The 25,096-nt window shown below is 51.8% G+C and overlaps 2 protein-coding genes across 3 annotated transcripts; both read left to right on the forward strand.

The window, feature by feature from the left end:
• Nucleotides 1-11,524, forward strand: CASQ1 (calsequestrin 1). The gene is made up of 11 exons (XM_012449684.2): nt 1-467; nt 2,207-2,291; nt 3,128-3,228; nt 3,720-3,831; nt 4,140-4,213; nt 4,567-4,697; nt 6,127-6,172; nt 7,224-7,278; nt 7,500-7,600; nt 8,400-8,474; nt 10,867-11,524. The coding sequence occupies exons 1-11, from the start codon at nt 189-191 to the stop codon at nt 11,011-11,013; spliced, it is 1,206 nt and encodes a 401-aa protein (XP_012305107.2). The 5' UTR covers nt 1-188; the 3' UTR covers nt 11,014-11,524.
• A 3,265-nt stretch (nt 11,525-14,789) lies between these two features.
• Nucleotides 14,790-24,973, forward strand: PEA15 (proliferation and apoptosis adaptor protein 15). Of its 2 annotated transcripts, XM_012449683.2 has the most exons (5): nt 17,888-17,962; nt 19,113-19,122; nt 20,730-20,903; nt 22,691-22,846; nt 23,002-24,973. In XM_012449683.2, the coding sequence occupies exons 1-5, from the start codon at nt 17,903-17,905 to the stop codon at nt 23,064-23,066; spliced, it is 465 nt and encodes a 154-aa protein (XP_012305106.1). In that variant the 5' UTR covers nt 17,888-17,902; the 3' UTR covers nt 23,067-24,973. The 2 variants fall into 2 exon arrangements, with proteins under 2 accessions (XP_012305104.1, XP_012305106.1); XM_012449681.3 differs by lacking the exons at nt 17,888-17,962; nt 19,113-19,122 and adding an exon at nt 14,790-14,931.
• Nucleotides 24,974-25,096: the final 123 nt, after the last annotated feature.

Genomic DNA, 25,096 nt, shown 5'->3' on the forward strand with positions numbered 1-25,096 from the left:
CTTTTTCCCTTGGCTCTGTCGGCAGTTTGTCCAGGACCCAGCACTGTCCTCTGTCCACCGCTCTGGGCCATTCCCCAACCCCCCCTCCCACTCGAGCCCCTAACTCAGAATCTGGGACCCAGGGGCCCCTCCCTACCACAGCTAACCTCTTCTGGACCAGGAGAGCCGACCCAGCTCCCACTACATCCATGAGTGCTACAGACAGGATGGGGGCCAGAGCTGTGCCGGGTCTGCGGCTGGCACTGCTGTTGCTGCTGGTGCTAGGGATGCCCAAGTCATGGGTGCAGGGGGAGGAAGGGCTGGACTTCCCTGAGTACGATGGTGTGGACCGTGTAATCAATGTCAATGCAAAGAACTACAAGAATGTGTTCAAGAAGTATGAGGTGCTGGCCCTCCTCTACCATGAGCCCCCCGAGGATGACAAGGCCTCACAAAGACAATTTGAGATGGAGGAGCTGATCCTGGAGGTGAGTTGGGGGCACTGCAGGCCCGCAGAGCATGCCTCGCCCCTCTCTGGGACCCCCTATCCTACACCCGTGTAGTGCTTTGAGGATGGGATCTGGGGGTGAGGGGCAGTGTGGCAGGACCCCTGTCTTGACCAACAGGGCGCAAGTGGCATGTGGCTTTAATCGAATGAGAAACAGAGACTCAGGAACCCAGAAGAACTATCATCGTTAGGTAATCCTTTCAACGGGGTGCTGCAGGAAGAGCTCCCCTCCCTGATGTAGGAGGCTGGTAGCATTTGACTTAGGTTTTGCTGGAACACGGACCGGGGAGAACAGCCGTGTACATTGCACTCCCCTACCTCACCCATCTGCTTAGCCAGAACATGTCCCCTCCACATACCTCAGGGGCTGGGCCCCAGCGAGATCCAAATTGGGTATAAATGTAAATGTTATGATACGTGCATGCCATGTTTAAATATCTCCCAGAGACTGTGCCTCCCATTGGCCTCCCGGTCCCCTCTCTCTCCTTCCCCCTCCCTAATTCCCCATTTGTCTCTGTTGGATCAAGCTGGATGCCCTCATTGGAAAATTCTGATGGTTGCAGGAGGTGTCAGAATGTCTTCCCCAGTCTTCTCTTTGTGGGAAGAGTCTTCTCACCTCCAAACTGACTACAGGCCCAAAGGAGAAAGGAGCTATCATAAGAAAAAAAAAAAAAATCCTATGTTTGGGAATGACTGGGAGACGTGGTCACACACACCCCTTTAGGAGCTGGGATATGTGAGTTTTCTTGTCCAAGCTCCTGTGGTCCCTTCTCTGGCTTGGCATGCAGATAGGCCCCAGCTTGTCCAGAGCGTGGAGCATTTCAGGGTGAGACACCAGAACCACAGGCTCTCATTCTGTGCACCCCGCTGCGTGCTGGAACCTGCCATCTGATTAATGAGCTGAGTATTTTTATCCTGAGTGCTCAGTATCCCTGGCCATCCACCTGCTAACCGCCTCCCTTCCCCGCCCCTCTGAGAATCACAGTGCATGAGTCTGTGCTGAGTGGGGGTAAAGCTGCAAGCTGTGCCCACAGCAGAGAGAATCAGGGTTGAGCACTAAGCTGGAAGGCTTATGGGGGCAGGGACTCCAGGTGTGACTGTCCACAGCCTAAGGACAGACTGAGGTAGACAGTGAAAGGTGAAAGTTGGGCCCTGATGGGAAGAGCTGTCCAGTCACTATCAGTCTCTCTCCCTCTGGGGGTGACAAATGGTGACCTTTTCTCTCAGGTCTCTGGCCTTCCCCACTCCCCAGCAACATGACCAGACCCACCACCGCCCTCCCACCCTCCAACATTCTTCCCATTGTAGTCACTCTGAAGAATCTCAGGGACTTCCAAGATCAACCCCACACTGAGCTTGGCCTTTGACCAGAATGGAATGCAGGGGTCAACCCTGAAGGAGGGAAGGGGGTCTCAGTCACTCTGAAGCCAGACTCCTCAGCACCTCTCAGGCACCGGGACGTATCAAGTGCAGTGTCTTCAAGTTCAAATAATAAGCACAGTGCAAATGAGCAATCCACATTTATGAACTAAAAGTTGAGCTCAAATCAGAACTGTGTGGTTGTAGGGAATTTGGGGGATATTCTGGATCTTAGCAAAGGGTCAAAGTCAGCTCTTATATCTCCTGCACCTCAACTGACCCAACTTGAAAGCAAGAGCGGGAGAACAGGGGATAATAAAAATTCCAGGGGCTAATTGTGATCCTAATCCTCCCCTCCAGTTAGCAGCCCAAGTCCTAGAAGACAAGGGCGTTGGCTTCGGGCTGGTAGACTCTGAGAAGGACGCAGCTGTGGCCAAGAAACTAGGTAAGAGAGGGGAGGGCAAGGGAGAGGAGGGTGGCATTGAGACCAGGGGAGGCTTAGGACGGAGGACCTTTCAGGCCGGCCTTGGGTCTGAGGGGCTTGGGAACCTCTCAGATCTATGTCTATTCTAAAAGAGGGGGTGAGAAAATATGAAGTTGGGAGGGTTATGGCTGGGAGACTCTCCCTCTCTATTCCTTATCAAGTCCCATGCTCAAATCCCAGAAAGAGGTGGGGAGGCCTTATTTATACTTACCTAAGAAACATGGCTAGGTGCTGCAGGGAAGGGGAGTCCTCCACAGGCTGGGCTGGCCAGACCTCTGCAAACTCCACTTCCAACCCCTCCCTTCCAGAGCCATGGTTGTTACAGCAGCCAGCCACCAGGGGGCAGCACAGGGTCGAGACGGGATTCTGGACATAGATGGGGGAGGGGTGGTCAGTAACAATGAAGTCATCTGGTCAGTAATAGCAATTGAAGAGCTTGACTGGGAACCAGCTACTAGAGTCCTCAGAGGGGCATGAGTACTCATCTCCAGTCGTGGTAATCAGAGAAGGGGAGAAATACTGCTAGAATCGACACCTTTCTATTCCCTCCCTTCACCCTACCTACCCTCCCTGATCCTCCAGCTTCTCCTTAGAGAGCCCTGGGGTCAGTCTAGCCTCATGGGCTAAATCCAGGGGCAGAGACATCAGGCCCTTCGGCCTGGGGTCAGAGGAGGTGGGTGGGGCCGCAGGCCCATGAGGTGGAGCATGGGGATTATCACATGGGCTGTGGCCTAGGACTGGCACCTTGGATCTGTGGGAAGCCTGGGATCCTGCCTCACCCCCAGCTCACTCCCTAGGCCTAACTGAAGTGGATAGCATTTACGTGTTCAAGGGGGATGAAGTCATTGAGTACGACGGCGAGCTTTCTGCTGACACCCTCGTGGAGTTTCTGCTCGACGTACGTACTCCCCTTGACCGGACAGTTTTCCTTGAAGACTCCACTGCCTGCCCCCTAGTTCCTACCAACCCCAACCTGACCCGGCACACATACACCACATGCACACACACCATACGCACACGCACTACCTGCCTGCACACCACACACATGCACGCACATGCACACAACAGGCCACACATCACCTACATACCACACACTACACATATGCACCCCATGCACACCACACACATACATCCATACACATCACACACACATCATATACATACCACACACCCACCACACACACATATCACATTCACACACACCACACATGCACAACACATACTCCACACACACCACACACGCACGCACACCCACACACAACCCCCTACACATACACACTGTCAACATCGAGTCCCCTCCTCCACTTCCCTAGCCTTCTTTTCCCTAGGTCCCTTTCTGGTTCTACTCCAGGATAGAAACTCTCTTCCTGCAATGGCCTCCTCTTTTAGGTCCTGGAGGACCCTGTGGAATTGATTGAAGGTGAACGAGAGCTCCAGGCATTTGAGAATATTGAGGATGAGATCAAACTCATTGGCTACTTCAAGAGCAAAGACTCAGAGCGTGGGTAACCCTCAGACTCCACTGTGCCCCTCCCTGGATCCCCATCTTGCCCACATCTCAGCCTCGACCTCCTCACTTCCCACCTCTTCCTCCAGCCGTGCTCAGCGCCATCAACAGCTCTGACCTTCCCGTACTCTGAGGGTTCCCAGACAAGTACCTCCAGTATTTCACCTTCCTCTCATTCTTGGAGGACTAGAGGGGGTGGGTCTCAAAATGAACCCTGCCTGCAAAGAATTGGGGACCGTAGTGGGGTGATTCCCCGGCAGCCTCTGGTTTCCCCAGAGACTGACTCTGCATTCCCCCCTCAGATTACAAAGCCTTCGAGGATGCAGCTGAGGAGTTTCATCCCTACATCCCCTTCTTCGCCACCTTCGACAGCAAGGTTCTCCTCCCCGCGGCTGTGTTGGGTGTCCCTTGCGTCCCAAAGCTGTCCTCCAGCTTCCCTTCCCAGAATTGATGGCAGACCTAGTCCCTTCCTATGCACTGGCACTCCCCACCCCACCCTGGCCCCTCCCACTCCATAGATTTAGAGCTGAAGAGGGGCTTTAGATGGCCTAACAGCTGTCTCATGTTAAACCCAACCCGAGAAGTTAGGACACTTGTCAGGTGTCACATGGCAGTGACAAGGATCCCAGCTTTCTGACTCCCTTCCTCATGTTTGTTCCCTGGTAATACTGCTTCTCAACATGACCCTGCGTCTCCTATTCCACTCCCCTCCTACCCCCTCTCCCAAAGGTGGCAAAGAAGCTGACCCTGAAGCTGAACGAGATTGATTTCTATGAGGCCTTCATGGAAGAGCCTGTGACCATCCCAGACAAGCCCAATAGTGAAGAGGAGATTGTCAGCTTCGTGGAGGAGCACAGGAGGTGGGGGACAAGGGCAGCCCTCTGAGCGGGGCGGCTCCTCCTTGGGCTGGAACACGCTGTGTCAGATGGGCTGGGGGAAGCCAGCCTTGCCTGGAGATGAATGCACTTTGGGCACCAGTGCTCTCTGATACACTGATAATTTTGCACAATATTTTACACCCGAGTACTCAGCCCTGAGCCCTACACAGAGAAGGTCCTCCATAAATGCGTATAATTCAATGTGAGGTTGAGTGTGACTTAAGTAATCTCTCTCAACAAATGAGTGCTGACTGCCTGTGGTCTGCCAGGAACTGCAAGGTGCTTTCCATCTCTATTATTGTATTAAGTCCTTTAACAACCTCAGTGAAAGGTTCTACAGGTAATAAGTGTCAGAGCTGGGATTTTGACGCTGACACGTCCCATGTTCGTTCGTTCTTTTTTCTGAGATTGAAAATCCTGCACTCACTCCATCCCCCAGGCTGGAGCACAGTGGCACCATCTTGGCTCACTGCAGCCTCCGCCTCCCAGGTTCAAGCAATTCTCCTGCCTCAGCCTCCCAAGTAGCTGGAATTACAGGCATCCATCATACCTGGCTAATTTTTGTATTTTTAGTAGAGATGGGGTTTCACCATGTTGCCCAGGCTGGTCTCAAACTGACCTCAAGTGATCCACCCACCTCAGCTTCCCAAAGTGCTGGAGGCATGAGCCCCATGTTCTTTCTAATATAATACCCCACACCAGTGGTTCTCTACGAGGCTGGAAGGCGTGGCAAGGTGGGCATAAGATTTTGCCCTCCAGAGGATGTTTGGCAATGTCTAGACACATTTTTGGTTGTGTGGAGTGCTACTAGTATTTAGTGGACAGAGGCCAGGGATACTGCGAAACATTCTGGAGTGCGCAGGACAGCCCCCTACTACGAAGAATTATCTGGCCCCAAATGGCAATAGTGCTGAGGTTGAATACCCCTGCCCTGCATCACAGCTAATTCCCTTCCTTCGTAGCAGTCCACAACCGGAAATAGCCAATCACCAGCAGAAACAGTGCTCGCCCTCTCCCATACTACCAGCCCCCTTCGTCAAGGCAGGAACATGCCTGCCTGGTTCAGCTCCACCCAGCTCCTAGTGCAGTGCTTAGAACATGTTGGGCACTCAATCACAGTGAACGAGTGAATGCACGAATACATAATGAATGAAGACCCCGATATCCAGTTCTTGCCTTTCTCCCCAGAGTCTCTCTCCGGTCCCTTTGCCCACCCTCCATTTTCCCACCACTTTAACCATGCAATGAGCTGGGCCTGGTGCCCAGAGTTGAGGCTTGCCAGATGGCTTTGTTCTAGGCTACAAGCTGTCTGTGCCCTGGGCCTGACCTAGAGGCAGCCTCTGCTACGGGACCCTCTGGAGGGGGCGTCCTTCTAACCCACTGAGTTAATGACACTCTGTCTCTCTTCTAGATCAACCCTGAGAAAACTGAAGCCTGAGAGTATGTATGAGACCTGGGTGAGTGCCCTCGCCAGGGCCCTCAGGGAAGCATAGGTACCAGAAGACTCAAGTCCTAGAAAAATCCCACCCTGCTGTTCCTCAGGCCAATTGGTAGAAAAAACAGTGCACGGCCTGGCATGGTGGCTCATGCCTGTAATCCCAGCACTTTGGGAGGCCGAGGCGAGTGGATCACCTGAGGTTGGGAGTTCAAGACCAGCCTGATCAACATGGAGAAACCCCGTCTCTACTAAGAATACAAAACAATTAGCCAGGTGTGGTGGCACATGCCTGTAATCCAAGCTACTTGAGAGGCTAAGGCAGGAGAATCGCTTGAACCTGGGAGGCAGAGGTTGCGGTGAGCTGAGATGGCATCATTGCACTCCAGCCTGGGCAACAAGAGTAAAACTCCGTCTCAAAAAAAAGAAAAAAATGGTAAAAACAGTGCACTAGCAGCAGCGGGAGGTTTTCTTTTCTTTTCTTCTTGAGACAGAGTCTCACTGTCTCCCAGGCTGGAGTACAGTGGTATGATCTCGGCTCACTGCAACCTCCTCCCAGGTTCAAGCAATTCTCCTGCCCCAGCTTGCTGAGTAGCTGGGATTACAGGCGCTTGCCATCATGCCCAGCTAATTTTTTTTTTGTATTTTTAGTAGAGACGGGTTTCACCTTGTTGGCCAGACTGGTCTTGAACTCCTGGCCTCGTGACCCACCCACCTTGGCTTCCCAAAGTGCTGGGATGACAGGCGGGAGCCACCCCGCCTGGCTCAGCAGTGGGAGGTTTTCTACTCTGAAGAATATGGGAGGAAATGGGAGACAGACACAAGTGAAGATGGCAAGGGAGGAGCCTTGAGCCTGGGGATAAAGGAATTATCAGAGGAAGTGTGGGGCCTTGGAGCCAAAAGGGAGTGTCCCTTGGGAAAAGGTCACCCTCACAAGAATATATCTGGTCCTGAAACTGGATTTCCGCACAATTGAGGTTCGGTGAACATCTAGGACCTGTTCTGGGCTCTCCAACTTCAGGGAGTATAGTAAGGTCTTCTCCAAAACTCTGTTCTCCCTCTTACCCCGACAGGAGGATGATATGGATGGAATCCACATTGTGGCCTTCGCAGAGGAAGATGATCCCGGTGAGGGAGGAATACTGGGTTGGACAGGAGGGAAGGCAGGGGGAGGTGGGTGTGTTTATTGGAGCATAGGCCTCATTCGGAGGCTGTCCTGGGAGTTTGCAAGCAGCCTAGGGCTAGACAAGTGGAGCTGAGGGAGCAGGGAGGTAGCTCCGTACTCCCGTTTCATCTGGGTCCCTTTCCTCTCCACACGCCTCACACTTTGCACTGGCGTTCCCTCCAAGACGGCTTCGAGTTCTTAGAGACTCTCAAGGCGGTGGCCCAAGAAAACACTGAAAACCCTGATCTTAGTATCATCTGGATTGACCCTGATGACTTCCCCCTGGTAAGAGGCACAGCTGAGGCACTGCTATCCTAAGGCGGGGCCTTGGACTGTGGCATCTTCTTAGTGAGGGCTTTGTTTCAGAGTGCCTATCCCCACCTCCTAGCTGGGGGACCCTGGGAGGGTATGCGTGTTGCATGCTCAAGGGCACTGTGGGCATGGAGGGCATCCTGAGCAAGGGGAAACAGGACAGGACCTCACACACGATTCCTAGAGCAGAGGCTGGATGGGTAGCTCCAGTACCACGGCTCACTCCTAAAGAAACCAGTGTTTTGAAGGACAACAACCCTTCACATGCGTATACACACTCAATCCTAGAATCATAGCACAGAGATTCCATGTTTTGAGAGATGGTTTTGTTCTCAGCTAAATTCCCAACACCCAGCACTCATTGTTGAATGAGTAACTGAAAGAACAAAGAGAAATGTGAGAAACATTGGTACTTACCAGGTATACCTGCCTTGTTTCAGAAAAGTAAGATCTGAGGGCCAGAGAGAAGGGACTTGACCTTGAACACGAGGATCTGATCCAGGATGAGAACAGGGTTTCCGATCCAGTCTTCCTCGGAAAAGAGGGGCCAGTGTGGCTGGCTGACCCTCCCGATGCTCTCCCTTCAGGATTTCTCCTCTTTTCGCTGCTGAGTTCTACCCACTGTCTTGGTGCCCTCACAGCTGGACCTGTCCCCATCCACTGCCATTTCATGCTGTCCCCTCTCCATCCCTGGGCTGGCCCTCGTACTCATCCTCCTGAATTCATGTGTTCCCAGCATCCACTAAGTTGCCATATTTGGATCTCTCTACAGCTCGTCCCATACTGGGAGAAGACGTTTGACATCGACTTGTCAGCCCCACAGATAGGAGTCGTCAATGTTACCGATGTGAGTTTCCTGTCCACATCCCCGGTTGACCCCCAACTCTGCTTCCTAGCCTAGCTAGCTCTCCTCCTCTCTGCTAACTAGGAGTTGGGCCCTTCCCACAGGACACAGACACGCCCAGTCTAGTGGCTGGATAGAGGCAGAGACTTATGATCAGAATGTAGCCCTGTCCCACGTGTTGGAATCAGTGGCTCATCCTTCAAGGCCCAGTTCAAACCCTTTCTCCTCTGTGAAGTCTTTCCAGATCTCCCATTTAGAATCATTCCCTCCCTGGCACTCCAGGGCTCATTAACCATTGAGAAGATGACATTTATTTATTTATTTATTTATTTATTTTTTTAAAGATGGGGTTTCTCCATGATGGTCAGGCTGGTCTTGAACTCCTGACCTCAGGTGATCCACCCGCCTCGGCCTCCGAAAGTGCTAGGATTACAGGCGTGAGCCACCGCGCCCGGCGAGAAGATGACATTTAAATGGCTATATTACGTCTGTCTCTTTCAGTAGATTTTTGAACTTGTTCAGGGCAGAAGACTTCTCATGCACACACAGTAGGTGCTTCAAAACTGCTAAGTTAGGCCAGGTGCGGTGGCTCACACCTGTAATCCCAGCACTTTGGGAGGCTGAGGCGGGCAGATCATGAGGTCAGGAGTTCGAGACCAGCCTGGCCAACATGGTGAAACCCTGTATCTATTAAAAATACAAAAATTAGCCGGATGTGGTGGCAGGCACCTGTGATCACAGCTACTTAGGAGGCTGAGGCAGGAGAATCGCTTGAACCCAGGAGGCGGAGGTTGTAGTGAGCCAAGATTGTGCCATTGCACTCCAGCCTGGGCGACAGAGTGAGACTCTGTCTCAAAAACAACAACAACAACAACAAAACTACTAAGTTGAACAGAATATGCCACAGTCTCTGCTTTCATAGAATTATCAGACTAATTGGAGACGCAGGTATTCCATTAACTACAAGGACAGGTCTGATAAACTTTATAATAAAGATACAAATAAAATAAGACACAGGAATCACATTGATTTCTGCTAGACAGAATCAGAGAAAAGATCAAGAAAAAGTGACATTCAAATGGAGATTATACGTATAGGATTTCTTTTTTTTTTTTTTAGACAGAGTTTGGTTCTTGTTGCCCAGGCTGGAGTGCAATGGCACGATGTTGGCTCACTGCAACCTCCGCCTCCTGGGTTCAAGCCATTCTCCTGCCTCAGCCTCCCGAGTAGCTGGAACTACAGGCATGTGCCACTATGCTGGCTAATTTTGTATTTTTTAGTAGAGATGGGGGTTTCTCCATGTTGGTCAGACTGGTCTCGAACTCCCGACTTCAGGGGATCTGCCTGCCTCGGCCTCCTGAAGTGCTGGGATTACAGGCATGAGCCACCGTGCCCAACGTATAGGATTTCAACAAGTGATGATTCAGGGAAGTCAGTTCCAAACTGAGGAAAGAGCAAGATCAAAAGGTCAAAAGCAGGAAAATGAATATTAGGTTCAGGAAAAGGCAGGTAGATTTTTATGGCTGAGAGTCTAGAGATCACTGAGAATGGTACTAGAAAAGCAGGTTATGAAAAGCCCTGGAGCCAGGGGTGGTGGCTCAGATCTGTAATTCCAGCATTTTGGGAGGCCAAGCGGGGAGGATCACTTGAGCCCAGGTGTTCAAGGCTGCAGTGATCTGCACCTCTGCACTCCAGCCTGGGCAAAAGAGTGAGACCCTGTCTCTTTTTTTTTTTTGAGATGGAGTTTCGCTCTTGTTACCCAGGCTGGAGTGCAATGGCATGATCTCGGCTCACCACAACCTCCGTCTCCTGGGTTCAAGCAACTCTCCTGCCTCAGCCTCCAGAGTAGCTGGGATTACAGGCACACACCACCATGCCCAGCTAATTTTTGTATTTTTAGTAGAGACGGGGTTTCTCCATGTTGACCAGGATAGTCTCGATCTCTTGACCTCGTGATCCACCTGCCTCGGTCTCCCAAAGTGCTGGGATTATAGGCGTGAGCCACCGCGCCCGGCCGAGACCCTGTCTCTTGTAGAAAAAAATTAAGGAAAGAAAGACACATCCTGAATGCTGAAGAGTTGCTGACTTTATTCTTAGGCATGAAGAGCCACCAGTGGTTTTGCAACAAAGGCATGATAGGGAAGTTCAGTGTGGCAAGAGCAGGGAAGACAGACTGAAGGGAGAAGGTCTATTTTGCAATCCAGTTTTTCTTCCCACCCTCACCTGTTACGATTCTAACACATACCTTCACCTGGACAGTTTCCCAGGCCATTGGCAGATGAAAGGAAGGGACCGAGGAAGTAGGGAAGGATGTACAGAGTCCAGTGAGTGGGAGGACGGATCCAAAGACCTGGGCGGGACTTACCTTCCATCCCCTGCCTGCGCCATCTCCTAGGCGGATAGCATATGGATGGAAATGGACGACGAGGAGGACCTGCCTTCTGCTGAGGAGCTGGAGGACTGGCTGGAGGATGTGCTAGAGGGCGAGATCAACACAGAGGACGATGACGACGATGACGATGACGACGATGATGATGACTAGTTGCTGCGGCAACCCTCTTTCAGCCCCACTGATCTTCTCATGCTCTCTCCTGCCTTTCCTTGTCCTTCCCTGAGTTCCTCCAGGGACACTAGTTTATTCTCTGCCATTGAGTTAACTGAGGTCTATGCACTGGGTGCTGAGACCCTGATCCCCCTCCTTTGATGAGGAAATGAGCTACTTTTCCCTAGACACCAGCCCAGCGCTCTCTCATCTGACTCCTGTTTCTTATCCCATAACTTACTTTCATTTATTATGTGTCTCTTCCATCACTCTGCATACTCTTTCTTGTGATTCTCCTTTAACCACATATATGGGCCCCATCTCTGTTCTGTTCCCTCCATCTATACACAGCTTTCCCTCACTCTTTCTAATCCTGTCTTTTGGACGGTCCTGTCCCTGGCCAGAAGGAAGGGAGGATACTTTGTTTGGGACTGTATCTCAGCAATCACTCGTTCATGTATTTGGGTCAAAAGAGAGGCCTCAATAAAGACATCTGGGGCAGCATGAACAAGTGTATGTTGGTGAAGTCTCATCCCTATGGCAGGAGGAGGTGGCCTCTGACGGGGGATTTAGATGTGGGTGCCTTGCCAGGGATGAGCTGGGGGACTCTGATGGGGGGCTGGGGTTCCTCCAGGCAGCTTTCCCAGAGAAGCCTGGATTATTTATCTGCTTCAAGTCAACAAGCCTTTTCTGAACACATGGTGTTTGTCCAGGGCTGCTGTTAGGCTCTGGGAGAACAGAGAGTGCCAGGCCTGTCCCTGCTCTTGAGCTGATTAGCCTCACCAAGAAGTCAAGACAAACACACTAAACAATCGAAGAAAAATACAAAGCAATATGTAATTAAGTGATTACGTGCTGCTGGATAGCACCCTCTCTGCAGCTCTTATTTGAACATTAAGACTGAGCTCCAATTAGCCTTCCTTGGTGAGGCCTTCCCAGAGGGGGCTCCTCCAGCGATGATCTCTTCTGAATTCCCACTGCATTTCCATTCCAGTACTCAGATCAGTCTATTACTGTTCTTCACTTCCATGTCTGTCTTCCCCACTCAATGTGAGCCCCTTGAAGGCAGGAACCCAAGCTTTTTCTTTGTGTGCACAGGGTCTGACACTCAAAAGTTGTCTCTAATAAATGTTTTTTAAAGGAAGAACAAAGGAGAGAACAGAATGGACTCAGAAAAGCGATCAGAGGGGGCTTGATGACTTCACAAAGGAAGTAAGCCTTTACTAGGCCTTAAACTGAAGAATGGGATGTGGTTGGAGACAAGGGAGCTGAGGAGGAGACATTTCAGTCAGTGGAAACAGCGAGCTCTGGCAGGATGTGTTTGTCATGTTGGGGGCACAGAGACCAGGCAGACAAGAAGAGAAATTCAAGTCGTGGCCGTGCAGTTGGGTAAGCATAATGGGGCTGGGTTGTAGAGCTGTTTGAATTGAATTCTTCGAGCTGAGGAGGCAGGGCAAAATTTAATCCAGTAGTGATAAGCAGGATGGGGAGGTGATGGAGATGCCAGAGGCAAGGAGCCCAACTCATAATCAGTGACTGTTAGAAAAATTAGAGTGATGTTGGGAGAGGTGGTGGTCACAGGAATGGAGAGGAGATATTGTATACAATGGGCATCTCCCAGACCTGAGCCTGCTGGAGGTCCTGGCAAGAAGGACCCAGTCTCTCCAGTATAGGCCCAGGCTGGGGTAAGCAAAAAGCAGTTTCAGGGGTGGAGTACGGGAGGGCCAAATAGCTAAACAAGCCCAAGCCCATAAATAATAAACATTATATTTTTCTTTTTTTTTTGAGATGGAGTCTCGCTTTGTCGCCCAGGCCGGAATGCAGTGGGGCGATCTCGGCTCAATGCAACCTCCACCTCCCGAGCTCAAGTGATTCTCTTGTCTCAGCCTCCTGAGTAGCTGGGACTACAGGCGCCTGCTACCATGCCGGCTAACATTTTTTGTATTTTTAGTAGAGACGGGGTTTCACCGTGTTGGTCAGGCTGGTCTCGAACTTCTGACCTCAGGTGATCCACCCACCTCAGCCTCCCAAAGTGCTGGGTTAATAGGCGTGTGCCATCCGTGCCCGGCCAACATTATATTTTTCATGGATCAGGTGTGAAGTTGTTGCTGCGAGACTTAAAGGATTTCTAAGTATGGAAAGACAAGCCCTGAGATTGACATATTTTCACTCTCCACAGACAAGTCCAGGAAGTGTTCCTAGAGAAGGTGGCAGGAGTGTAGAAAGTAGAAACTATGTATTCATTCCAACTTGTGCCTTGTAATCAATGTTTAATAAGTAGTATGGGCACTAAGCTAGCATTACAATAATATTGTGGGCTGACTGTCTAGCATAGGTCAGCGGAAGGCCCCGGCCTAAATAATAGCTCCTATTTTTTAAGCACCCATCTGTGCCAGTCCCTAGAGACTTAAGTATTTCTGAATCTCGGAAGAACCCTCAGAAATAGGCACTGGCACCCTCATCTGACGGCGAGGACGCTAAGGCTTCAGGCATAACTTGCCCAAGGAAGGGGTGGAGCCAGCACGCACCCAAGGCCCAGTGTCTCCTTGTCTCCAGACCTGAGCCTTTCACTTAGAAACTACAAGGAAATAGCTTTTGTCCCTACAACACAGAGCAAACACAATATATACAAAGGCAAATGATTAAGGTGTGCCGGGGAATGCTAGGGAGAGGAAACAGCAGAGAAAGGCTGTGAAGCCCAGAGCAGCAGGAACGCGAGCCTCTTCTAGGAGTGGTGTAGACCAGAGAAAGGAGGGGCTCATCGGAGGTTTCTGGAGGAGTCTCTACCAGGTTGAAACTAAGGCGAGATGGGGTGATCCTGGAAGTGGCACAAACACTGAGAGGATCCCCCAACCTGGGCCTGCTGGAGTTCTTGGCAGGAAGGACCTACCCAGGGACAGACTTCTTTCCAGGGCCAAACCCTGCCCAGAGCTGAGGCAGAACCCCTTAGGCTAGAGATGAGGGTGAAAACAGATGCTTCTCCAATTCTCCCTTTCCTCTTTCAGTCTGGCTGAGAGTCTGGGGGAGGAAAGTCCCTGGGGTAGAGGGGAAGTGAGAGCTGCCACAATGGGCCTGGGCAGAGGGGCAGAACTAGGAGACAGAGCTAAGTGTGGCTCTGCAAGTTGTCTATATTTGCATGCTGAGCTCACTGCTGCTCTTTTTCTCCCCAGAAAATAAAATTACATCATGGTAGGGGGAAGGCAGGAGTGGGGCATGTTTGGGAAAGGTGAGAGGAACACAAGAGGGCCTGCAGGCATCACCCTGGAAAGAGAAGATCCAGGGCTCTTCAAGTTCCTATGTGGCCCGGAACCCCTACCTTCACTCCCAACGTGGATAAGTCTGATCAGTCATTTACCGCGGCGCCCCTGACCCTTAAGGCAAGGAAAGAAGTTTTTACAAACACCAAAGCCGGCAACGAAGAGAATCCAGCCCCCAGAGGCTTTCCAAACCCCTTAGCTGAACTTATTCTGTGCCTCCCAGGGGTCCTAGCCACCGTGGTCATCCAAAGGTCAAAAGGGGAGTAGCGTGCCCTGCTGGGAAGGAATTAAATATGAGGATTGCTTCGCAGTTCAGGGGGAAGAGATCGCCTCTGCTCCAGCCCTCCGCCCAACTCTGTCCCCCATCCTAGGAGTCTTCCAGAACCCCAGCCCCTCGGTCCCCCGCCCCCTCCTGCCTCCCCCCTCCCCCTCCTCGCGCCATTCCCCGCCCCCCGCCCCTCCCCGGCTCTGACATCACCGGCCAGCCGGGTGGAGTGAGCGGCGCTGGGCTCGGGCTCCGGCTCCGCGGGCGGAAGAGGCGGCGGCGGCGGCGGCTGAAGCGGCGGCGGCGGCGGCGGGAGCCGAAGAGGAGGTTCCGGACGCTGCTCGGGAACCGGGGACTCAGGAGTGCCCGCGCCCTGAGCGCTCAGCTCCAGAGGCGGTGAGAGGGGCGGGGAGGAGACGTGTCGCGGGAAGGGGCAGATGTGGAGGTCTCGGCTTGGAGGGGCGACGACCCGGGACTCCGGGGGCCGCACGGGGAGCGCGGGGACCCCGGACGGGTCCGCCTGTGTCAGGCCCCACGGGGTCCGTCCCGCGGTCGGTGCGTCCCGAGCGCCGAGCGTGTGCTGGAGGCGGCGTGGCTCCGGCCAGCCCGTCCACGCTGAACGGCAGCTCGGGAGTCGGACCGGGGCCTGGGGATTAGGATGCAGCCTGCTTCCCGCCCAGCCGGCTCGGCCAGGCCGGCGCCCGCCCCTCCCTCCCCGCCCTGGCTCCGGGCTCGCCTCCCTGGCGGTCTCTCGGCCCAGTCCAGTCTCGGTTCCGCGGGCGGCTGGTACCGTGTGCCCTCACCCCCGGCCCGCTGCACCTGGGAAGAGGTGGGCTTGGCGGAAAGCTTGTCCAGAGGGAAGGAGGAGCTGGGGGTGTAGAGGAGTGATGTATCTAACGGAAAAACCCTTATTAATTTCATAGAATCCGTGTCAAAACTGACAAGGAGACACGCACACCTATAAGGCATGCCAGCACACACAGTGACACACACCCATGTGACTTATACACATCGTCTAGCACACTTCAAATCACAAACGTCCCCGCACTACGCATCCGGCCACCCACCACACCCCCACTCTGTGGGGTGGGGCATCCATGAGGAGTCTTCTGAACTGCGGGTTCCAAGTCATCAGTCCAACAGGACAGCTGAGTGGACAGAAAGGGCCACTGTCCCCAAGTCCATCCTGATTTTCTGGCAGCTTTTCCCAGCCCCTGGCTGCAGATTGTTCCTCTTTAAAAACAGTGGGGAAAGATAGGAGAAAATCTTGGTATCATTCCTCTAAAACAAGGAGACAGGATTTTGGGGGCTAATGAGAGTAGGGGCTTCTGGTGACCCTCTTCCTGGGTCCAATTAGGGTTTAGGGTGCTGGGAATGGCTAGTTTCTGGGTAAGAGTGGCCAAGGGATGGCGGAGGAGGGGGTGGAAGAAACGGAGAGGAAAATGAGTATGAGTCAGCCAAGAATGGAGCCCAAGTCAGAGAGAATGAGAGGAATGTGTGTGAGAAGCAGACAGACATCTCCAGAGAGGTCCAGAGATAGTCAGGGAACCAGGGAGAGGGAGGAAGTGAGAGACAGAGATGGTCAGAGAAGTGCAAAAGGTGCTGGAGAATGGACTAAACAAATTAGGGAGGATGAAGGTGGGGGGAACCACTGGGAGTTAGGGAAAGAGGTTTGTGTGTCTGGGCCCCAGGCTGTCAGAGCGATTAGCTTTAATTGCTCTTCCCTTTGTAGTTAAATACTCCATTGGGGAAATTGCCAGTGATGCCCCAGGCTGCAGGCTTCCCTGGTTGCCTACTTCCTCACTTCCGTGCCCATCGTGTGTGCATGTATTGTCATGTATGAAGAGGGTCACGGAATCACAGCGCCTCACGCGCAGTGTCATGATGGATATCTTCACCAGCTGGTAGGCAGCCAATCACTGAATCTCCAAGCCACTCCCACCAAACTTGTGTTTTGTGTAGCAGGGATGCTCACCCCTTCCTAATTGTAGCTCTGAGTATTCAGATGGGAATACTGAAGCACAGATCTCAGAAGTCCTACATACTCATGGCTACTACTAAGTTGGATAGGTGAGTAGGACATGCTAGAAGGGGTAAAAGCCTATAGAAAGGAAAGGAGGAATAGAGAGACTGAAGGATTAGGGGGAAAGGATATGGATGATGAAGAGAGATGGAGAGAGACGGAAATAGAGGCAGGGAGTGCCACAGCAGAAGAGTGGAGAGGGAGGTGGGCTGGGAGAGTCATAGGCCCCATTCCCTTCCTCCTGATGCCCCATCTTGGGTCTGGCTCTTCTCTAGACTAAGGGCTGAAGGCTAATCCCTGTCCCCATGCCCACAGGTAATCCATGTTCCTTCTTGGACTGAAGTGAACATTTGGGGGCCCAGATGTCCTGCCTCTCCTCACTTCCAGGCTGACCCTGGAGCCTGAGAACCCTCAATTGCCTTGTTACAGGAATAAAGACAACCCTCCAACTCCCCGGTAAAGCTGGATAAAAGCTTAAAGAATAAATCAATTGAGTATGATATTAAAGAAAATAAACTACAGGACTGCTTTAATTTGGGGCCCAGATATAATTTAGAATAGGAAAGCTGAACCTCTCCTCTCTCCCTTCCAACCCCTCTGCCTCTCCGTGATTACTTCCAGCTTCAGGCAAAAGACGGACAGACTTGAGTGCCTAGAAGTCCCCTCCTGCCCAATACAGGGACCTCTAGCCAGGGACCTCTAGCGTGGGATGGCCCCTCCCCTCAGCCTGAGGCAGCTGCAACAGATGTGGAGGAGGGAGGGGTGCAACTCCTAATCTTCAGGCTTCCTTCTCAAATTCACAGAGGATTTGGAACCAAACGTTAGAGAGAAGGGATAATCTACCACGACCTATTGTCAAAAGGCACAGAAATTCTTTACGTGCTGCCACCTACCCCACAGGTGGTTATCCCAATTGCCAGGCTTCTCAAAGCACTCCCAGGGCCCAGCTCTTCTTACCCCAGTGCCCATGGAGCTCCCACCTGCCCCACCCTAAGGTCAGTATATGATGATCCTTACCTCCTGCCCTCTTCCCCAGCATCCTCAGTTGGTTTGACCTTTGTCAGGGTTGTGCCTGGGACCAGCTTGGAAGGAGAGGGAGGCAGGAAGGAAGGAAGGTGTGAGGAAGCGGTGAGCCCAGCACAGAAAGCTGGGAGGGAAGAGGACTGACTTCCTGGCAGCCAGGGCTCCGGTTCCTGATTCCTGCCTTGGTATCCTGTCTCACGAATGGCCTCCGCCCAGGCTGCCTGGTGATCGCTGAGCAGTTCTCTGCACTGCTCCAGAGCCCAGAGAGCAGATTTCTCCACAGGCCCTAAGGAAATCTGAATCTCTGGTGAGGAAGGTGACATGGAGGATGAAGGAAACAAGCTCTGCCAAGCCCCACCATGGGCAGACCAGCCAGGGACAGTAGTTGATCAGTGAGACCTGAGAACAGTTCCCCCAAACAACACTGCCCATGCTTCTTCTGCCATACTCAGGCCTAGGCAAATAGATCTCTCCAAGAAAGGAGGCAATGGGGCTGCCTTTCCTTGTACCCTTAGGGGGCCTTATCCCTATCCTTTTTGTCCCTTCTTACTCACTATTCCCCACGCCCCTCCCATCCAGTGGTGTTATTGTCCTAATGACTCGGGGGTGAGGGGACCCAGAACTGAGGTTGCTATAGTAACAGATGCGCTGTTGTGGACTGTGTGCTCTCCTCTCCCTCGCCCCCCCATGCCTCATTTGCAGCCTTAGTCTCTGTCTCCCAACTCCAGCTCTCTTCCTCCATTCTGCAGGTTCCCCTCACCCCTCTGGATGTGAACCTGTGGTTATATGCCTTCTTACATGTGCTCTTGGCTAGTTTAGACACACACACACACACACAAATACAGCCAGTGCACCCACAGCCACATATCCAATGCTGGCACATACACCTCCATTACCAGAACATCCAAACACACCCAGATAGCCAGCCACTGCCTCCTCCACAGAGCTGTGCCCACAACCCAGGGATTAGCATCCCTAGGGTCCCAGCACACACACATTTCTCCTCTACCACTTTAACATTCCCACCCCTATTTCTCTTAGGGGCCTCCTTGTATCTTTCACTCTCTTAGAAAGCTCCTACCCACTGCCCCCAAGTCTTTGTGGGTGAGTGTGTTACACACATTAATCTCTTCCCGCCTACCTCCTCTGTAGATGTTTTAAATTCAAAGCCCTAAATCTTAACTCCTCCCGACACACAGACACACACACAACGCACGCACTCTTTCCTCTCACAGGATTTGTCTTATTTACAAACTTCTTCCATGTGAAAGCAGGGTGGTGTAACCCCAAATCGTGCCCCCCTTTCCAGCTGAGGGCTTGGCCCCAGAGTTTCCTCCACTGGGGCAGGGTCTTCTTGTCTCCTGCTGCACTTTCCCTTCCAGCTCTACTCACAACCCCCCATTCTTATCTCCATCTCTAGTCCTCTCCCCATCATTCCCCTCACCCGTATCCCCTCCTGTCCTTGGATTATCAGTGGAGTGATGGGGGTTGGGCTTGAGCCTGCTGCTGTGACCTAGATTTCAAGGCAGAGACAGTTCCTGGTGCTGACAGTCAGAGAGCATTGTTCCTGGCCCGGCCTGGCAGGGCCACTGCTGGGCCCTTCTGTCTGGTTGCACCTGGGTGTGCAACTGAGCATGCCTATGACCGCCTGTTTCTTGTGGGGGTCATGGTGGCCTGCTGTCTGGCTTATTGTCTGTTTGTGTCACGGTACCTGCCACCAAGGGAGGCTTGTTTATTCTGGTCCAAGTAGGGGGCTGGGAATGGGGACTTCTGGGTCCACATCTCTTATTTTGTGATGGCCATACCCATTTCAGTTCTCCTGCAGTAGAGCAAGAAGGAAGGAAAATGTGTGTCACCCAGGCCCCTTTGATCTGCCACATTCCCAGCCTAATGCTGGGTGATTGCGGGCAGCCTCAGTCGGGGACAAGGTCATCTTGCCGCTTGCCCACCCATTGGTCTAGTTGCATATAGAGTGTTTACAAAATGCTTTACTTTTCTGACTAGAATAGATACTCATTGTGGAAATCAGTTCCGTTTTTGAGCTCACCACTAGTGTCACATTTTATCAAATCCAGAAAGCTCATTCAAACGTCTGACCGTTCTTCTGTCTTAGCCACAGTTCCTATCTTAGCGGAAGCAAGGCCTTGAATGTTCTCTACTTCTCACCTAAGAATCATGAAAGAGGGATGGGGTGAAGGCCTAGGTGAGATCCGGCCTTGCTGATCTCATCAGACCACGCTGAAGGTAGCGCCAGTAGGATGTTGATGCAAGAAGGGGGGCAGTCCCCTTTTGCCACTCTCCCAGAGCCGCATCTAAAGTCCCCTCCCCCACCACCCAGCCAGGCTGGGAACTGGGCAGGGGGCCAGAGCCAGCCGCTTGGTATTCTTGGGCACGGGGGCTGCAGGCACGGCACAAAGGGTAGGAGAGAGAGCTGAGTGGGGGCCTGTAACTGTCGACGGAGAAAATGGGCTCCACAAAGGTGGGGGTGGTTGATTGCTTCCCCCACCTCGAGCCCTAATGACTGAATACAAGGCTAGCATGGAGGGGCCAAGGAACCATCAGACCAAGCAAACAGGCATCCATCCAAAATGAGTCATTAGTGGAGTAGTGGGGAGTTGGAGTGAGGGACCCCTTTCCCTCTGAGGCAGAATGGAAGCTAGACCACGTGAGCACCTGCCAAGCCCTCCAGCTCCTTCTCAGCTTCTCACTGCCACAGCAAGCCTCACCCTGGCTGTTTGGGAGGTTTTTTCCTGACATGGGGAGGGGTTCGAGGTGGGTGGGGCGATTCTGGGGCGGGGGGGTGGGGGGACTTGGAGAGAGCCGGTGAGAAAGTCGGGAGCAGGTTGCTATGGTAACCGCCTCCTCAGTCAGGGGAACTGTTGCCAGGGTTACTGTTAGAGGGGGAAAACAGAAGAAAAAGATGGTGGGGGAAAGGAGGTATGACTTGTCACTCTGGGCTCTAGCCTGGCTCCTAGCTTCCTGTCTACCCCCACCCCTCCCCTAGGTCTTCCTTTTCTCCCTCCAGCCTCCACGTTACAGGCACATGCCTGGTAGGGCAGAGTTGGGAGTAGGAGGGTAGTGTCAATGAGTAAACCAGACTCCATACCTTAAGCTCAACTCCTGTCCCTTTGTCGCCTCCCAACCCCAGTCATGGCTGAGTACGGGACCCTCCTACAAGACCTGACCAACAACATCACCCTTGAAGATCTAGAACAGCTCAAGTCGGCCTGCAAGGAGGACATCCCCAGCGAAAAGAGTGAGGAGATCACTACTGGCAGTGCCTGGTTTAGCTTCTTGGAGAGCCACAACAAGCTGGACAAAGGTGCGGGAGGGGAGCACAGGGGTCCTGTCATCAGCCTTTCAGGCTCAGTTCATTCAGCAGATAGAGATGAGCTCAAAGCTCTTATGTGTACAGTGTGTACCCCTCTATAGCAAGGCAGAAGAGAGGTGCTCTAAGAGTATGGGGGCCTCAGACACTTTTCATTGTGCCCCTCATCAGTAAAAAATGTCATTCAGATACTCCTCTGCTATTATTTCATACACAACAGAACAGAAAAACAATCTAAAAATGGTAAAAAAAAATTTTTCTTTTTTAAAAAAAAATGGTAAAATTTTAAGTGAGCAAAATTGGGAAGAATTCTAGACAATAAAAATGGAATACCTGAATGAGGGGAGAACCGGGAAGGGTAATCTAATCTGGTAGTAGTGATACTAACCTTTGTTAAGCACTGTTTATTTTTTAAAATTTATTTATTTTTTGTTTGTTTTCAGCATTTTCACAAGCAGCACTTTTTATTTTTTTAAATTTTTTATTATTTTTTTTGAGACCGAGTCTCACTCTGTCCAGGCTGGAGTGCAATGGCACGATCTCAGCTCACTGCAACCTCTGCGTCTTGGGTTCAAGCGATTCTCCTGCCTCAGCCTCCTGAGTAGCTGGGATTATAGGCACACACCACCATATCCGGCTCATTTTTGTATTTTTAGTAGAGACTAAACCATGTTGGTCAGGCTGGTCTTGATCTCCTGACCTCGTGATCCACCCACCTCAGCCTCCCAAAGTGCTGGGATTATAGGAGTGAGCCACCGTGCCAGGACTTAAGCACTTTTTAAAATCTGGTAAAATTTAAAATAAAACTACAAGTGCTAACATTTTCTTATCCACTTTGAGAGACTACTGCTTGGGGAGTGGGGTCTATGGATTAGAGTAATCCCACACAGCTGGAGGCTTTAGGGAAGAATTGGTGTTTAAGATGGCCCTGAAAGGTTAGTGTGATTTCTAAGGCAGGATCCAAAGGAGGGCATGCCAGGCAGAGGAACACTGTCACAGAGTATCTAGTGTGTTTGGAAATGCAAGCAGTTCTGCTTGGCCTGACTGGGATGTAGGGTGTTTAGAAATGGCTGAGAAGGTAAGACTGTGTTGTAGAGAGCCTGGGTATTGGATAGGTGAGGTGAGTGAACTCAGGGCCCTTCAGATAGACTATTCTGACTGCCGTGTGGCTACCAGGGAGAAAGGATAAAGGAGGACATATTACAGTTAGACTATGGCAACAGTCAGCAGGGAGGAGCCAGGGAAGAAGATCTAAGGGCGTCTGTAATCTCTTGGAACTGGCCAAGCCATGGACATCATCCTTCTTGTAGTGTCCATACCTTCTCATTTGGAATAACCTTTCTCACCAGACCCAGAATCTCTCCTGGGCTGCCTAGAGAGTCTACCCTGCCGGTCTTACATGTGCTGTCAGCAAATTCTGATCCTTACTTGGACAGAAAGTGGAGGAGGAATGGGGTATTGGGGGGGTATCTGGAAGTCAGTTTTTCTTTTGTCCCCTCCCCACAGCATATGGGAGCCAGTATCTAAGCTAAATCCCTCATTCTAACCATAATCTAGAAACTTGACTGACCAATGATCTGCCCTTCCTGGGAATGGTCCTCCGTATTGTTTGGGTACCTTAACTTTCTTTTCCTGGATTAGTAGCCCCTCTTCTTCCAGTGTTGTGTCCTCCCATAACCAATGTCAGCAACTCAGCTTTGGTTCCAGGTCACCACTCTGGTGGAGTAGGGGAAGCTGACCTCTGCAGCCTAGCTCTGACCCCGTCTCCTGCCTTCCTCCAGACAACCTCTCCTACATTGAGCACATCTTTGAGATCTCCCGCCGTCCTGACCTACTCACTATGGTGGTTGACTATAGAACTCGTGTGCTGAAGATCTCTGAGGAGGATGAGCTGGACACCAAGCTAACCCGCATCCCCAGTGCCAAGAAGTACAAAGGTAAGAGGCCGTTCCTTTACGTAGCTGCACCTCGGCCCTCTCCCGTTGACTGTTCTTGGAGTACTTGAGTTTTGGGAGAGGAGGCTGATGCCCAATGGGCCTGCCTGGCCATCTCCCACACTGCTGTCCCTGGACACATCCCTTTTTGCCCCCAGACATTATCCGGCAGCCCTCTGAGGAAGAGATCATCAAATTGGCTCCCCCACCGAAGAAGGCCTGAGCAAGTGGGAGGAAGAAGAAGGTTGGACCTTCATCAGACCACTCCCTTCCCCCATCCTCCAAAGGAGGGGGCAAGGGCCACCCCCCATCTACCCACTTACTAACCTGGTCCTAACCCCCTTACTGTGCGCGTGTGTGTGCGTGTGCGCACGCTCTGGCTGTCTGTCTATATGTCTAGCTCATCTAGTTCCTCCTCTTGAGGGGATGGGAGTCAGGGGCAAGGGGAGGGGGCTGAGTTTCCCCACTCTAGGAGGAGGTGGGGGCTATTTCTATGCAAATAGAAATCAGCACATTCCTTCTACTTCCCTTTCCTCCACTCTCCCCCCATATCTTTAAAGTGTGGAAGCAGAAAGGACCTGCATTTTCCTACATTGAGGAGCTAACATGGGAGTAAGGTATGGGAGAGGTAGGTGGATCCAAGGAAAAGCATTGGGGAGGGAAGGCGAAGAGGCCGCTCAGCCCCCACCTGGAAGGGGCAAAGAAAAGCCAGCGTTCCACGTTTGTACTCCTGTGCTGGACTAGCTGTTTCCTGTTGTTCCTCAGGTGGGAGGGCTTGAGTGCCAGCCGGTCCCTTTCTGCCTCTCATGGGCCTAGCATAGGCATGAGCCAGGATCCCTTCCTGGCCCCTAAGATTAAACCCCATGGAGCAGCCAGTGTTAGATGCCCCACCCACCTGTACTTTGGAGACTGTACAGGAACACGTACCACTGAGCCTGAGATGGGGATTAGGGCAGAGAGAGGGGAGCTCCCTTTTCCACTCAGTTGTTAACTGTTGCACTCTAAACCTAGGGAGGTTGAGGAATGAGATCCTTAGGTTTTAACCCGAATCCTGACCCCACCATCCTATAGGGTCCCAACTTGGTTATTGCAGGCAACCTTCCCTCTCTCCTTGGTGAAGAACATCCCAAGCCAGAAAGAAGTTAACTACAGTGTTTTCCTTTGCACTGATCCCCACCCCAATTCAATCCAGGAAGGGACTTAGGAAACCCTTCTTTACTAGACATCCTGGCCCCTTGGGCTTGTGAACACCTCCTAGCCAAATCACTACAGAACAGTGAGTGACCCCAGCCTCCTGCCTACCCCTAAGATGCCCCTCCCCACCCTGACCGTGCTAACTGTGTGTACATATATATTCTACATATATGTATATTAAAACTGCACTGCCATGTCTGCCCTTTTTGTGGTGTCTAGCATTAACTTATTGTCTAGGCCAGAGCGGGGGTGGGAGGGGAATGCCACAGTGAAGGGAGTGGCAGAATCAAATTGCTACACAGTCCAAACAAAAAAGAAAGCTTTCTCAAAAAACATTAAATTCACATGCAGTCTCAGAGACTATTTAGAGAAAGTTGAAGTTAGTTAAGAGCTTTTAGGATGTGGGAGTAAAACTTTAATGGGAGGGGAGGGCTGGCTGCTGGGAGAAGGAAGAAGCCAGACTGGTTAGACAGTACTCTTAACTCCTAGCCCAGCCTAGCCTGCCCTGCCCCTCTGGCCACTGCTGCAGACACCTGCCTTAACACACACACCTCTAGGACTCCACGGTTTTGCCTTAAAGGACCTTCCCAAGTCTCTCTTTCCCTGTCTGGCTTCTCCCTTAAGAAGAGAGAGAGAGATACTTGCAGAATTGGGATGGAGGGAATGAACATGAACCGTCCTTCCATTTGGGATATGTTACATTAGAGTGAGAGAGAATAAGGAGCCTTTCTTATGGAAGAAATGGGAGAAGAGAGACAGGGTTATTTTCAGCAGAGGAGTCTAGTAGTTTCTCTGTAAGGCAAAATAATCTTAAAAGACTAACGTGCCCACCCACTCCTTATATTGCTGTGAGATTGCCCCTATCTTGTGCTCTTCTGTCTGCAGTGTGCACGACCTTGTTCTAACCCGGAATAAAGGTGATTGATTGTACTGTAACTAACTGATTTTACAATTTCTGTGAGTGACCACGACTTTGGAGCCTTTGAATCACCGGGAAGGGAGGGGGAGCAGTATTTATGCCCATGTTTCTCAATGCAGCCCGGAACAAGGGCTGGGAAA

This window comes from Aotus nancymaae, unplaced genomic scaffold, assembly GCF_030222135.1.
Source record: "Aotus nancymaae isolate 86718 unplaced genomic scaffold, 86718_ANA_hifiasm-v0.15.2.pri h1tg000108l, whole genome shotgun sequence".
NCBI lineage: Eukaryota > Metazoa > Chordata > Mammalia > Primates > Aotidae > Aotus > Aotus nancymaae.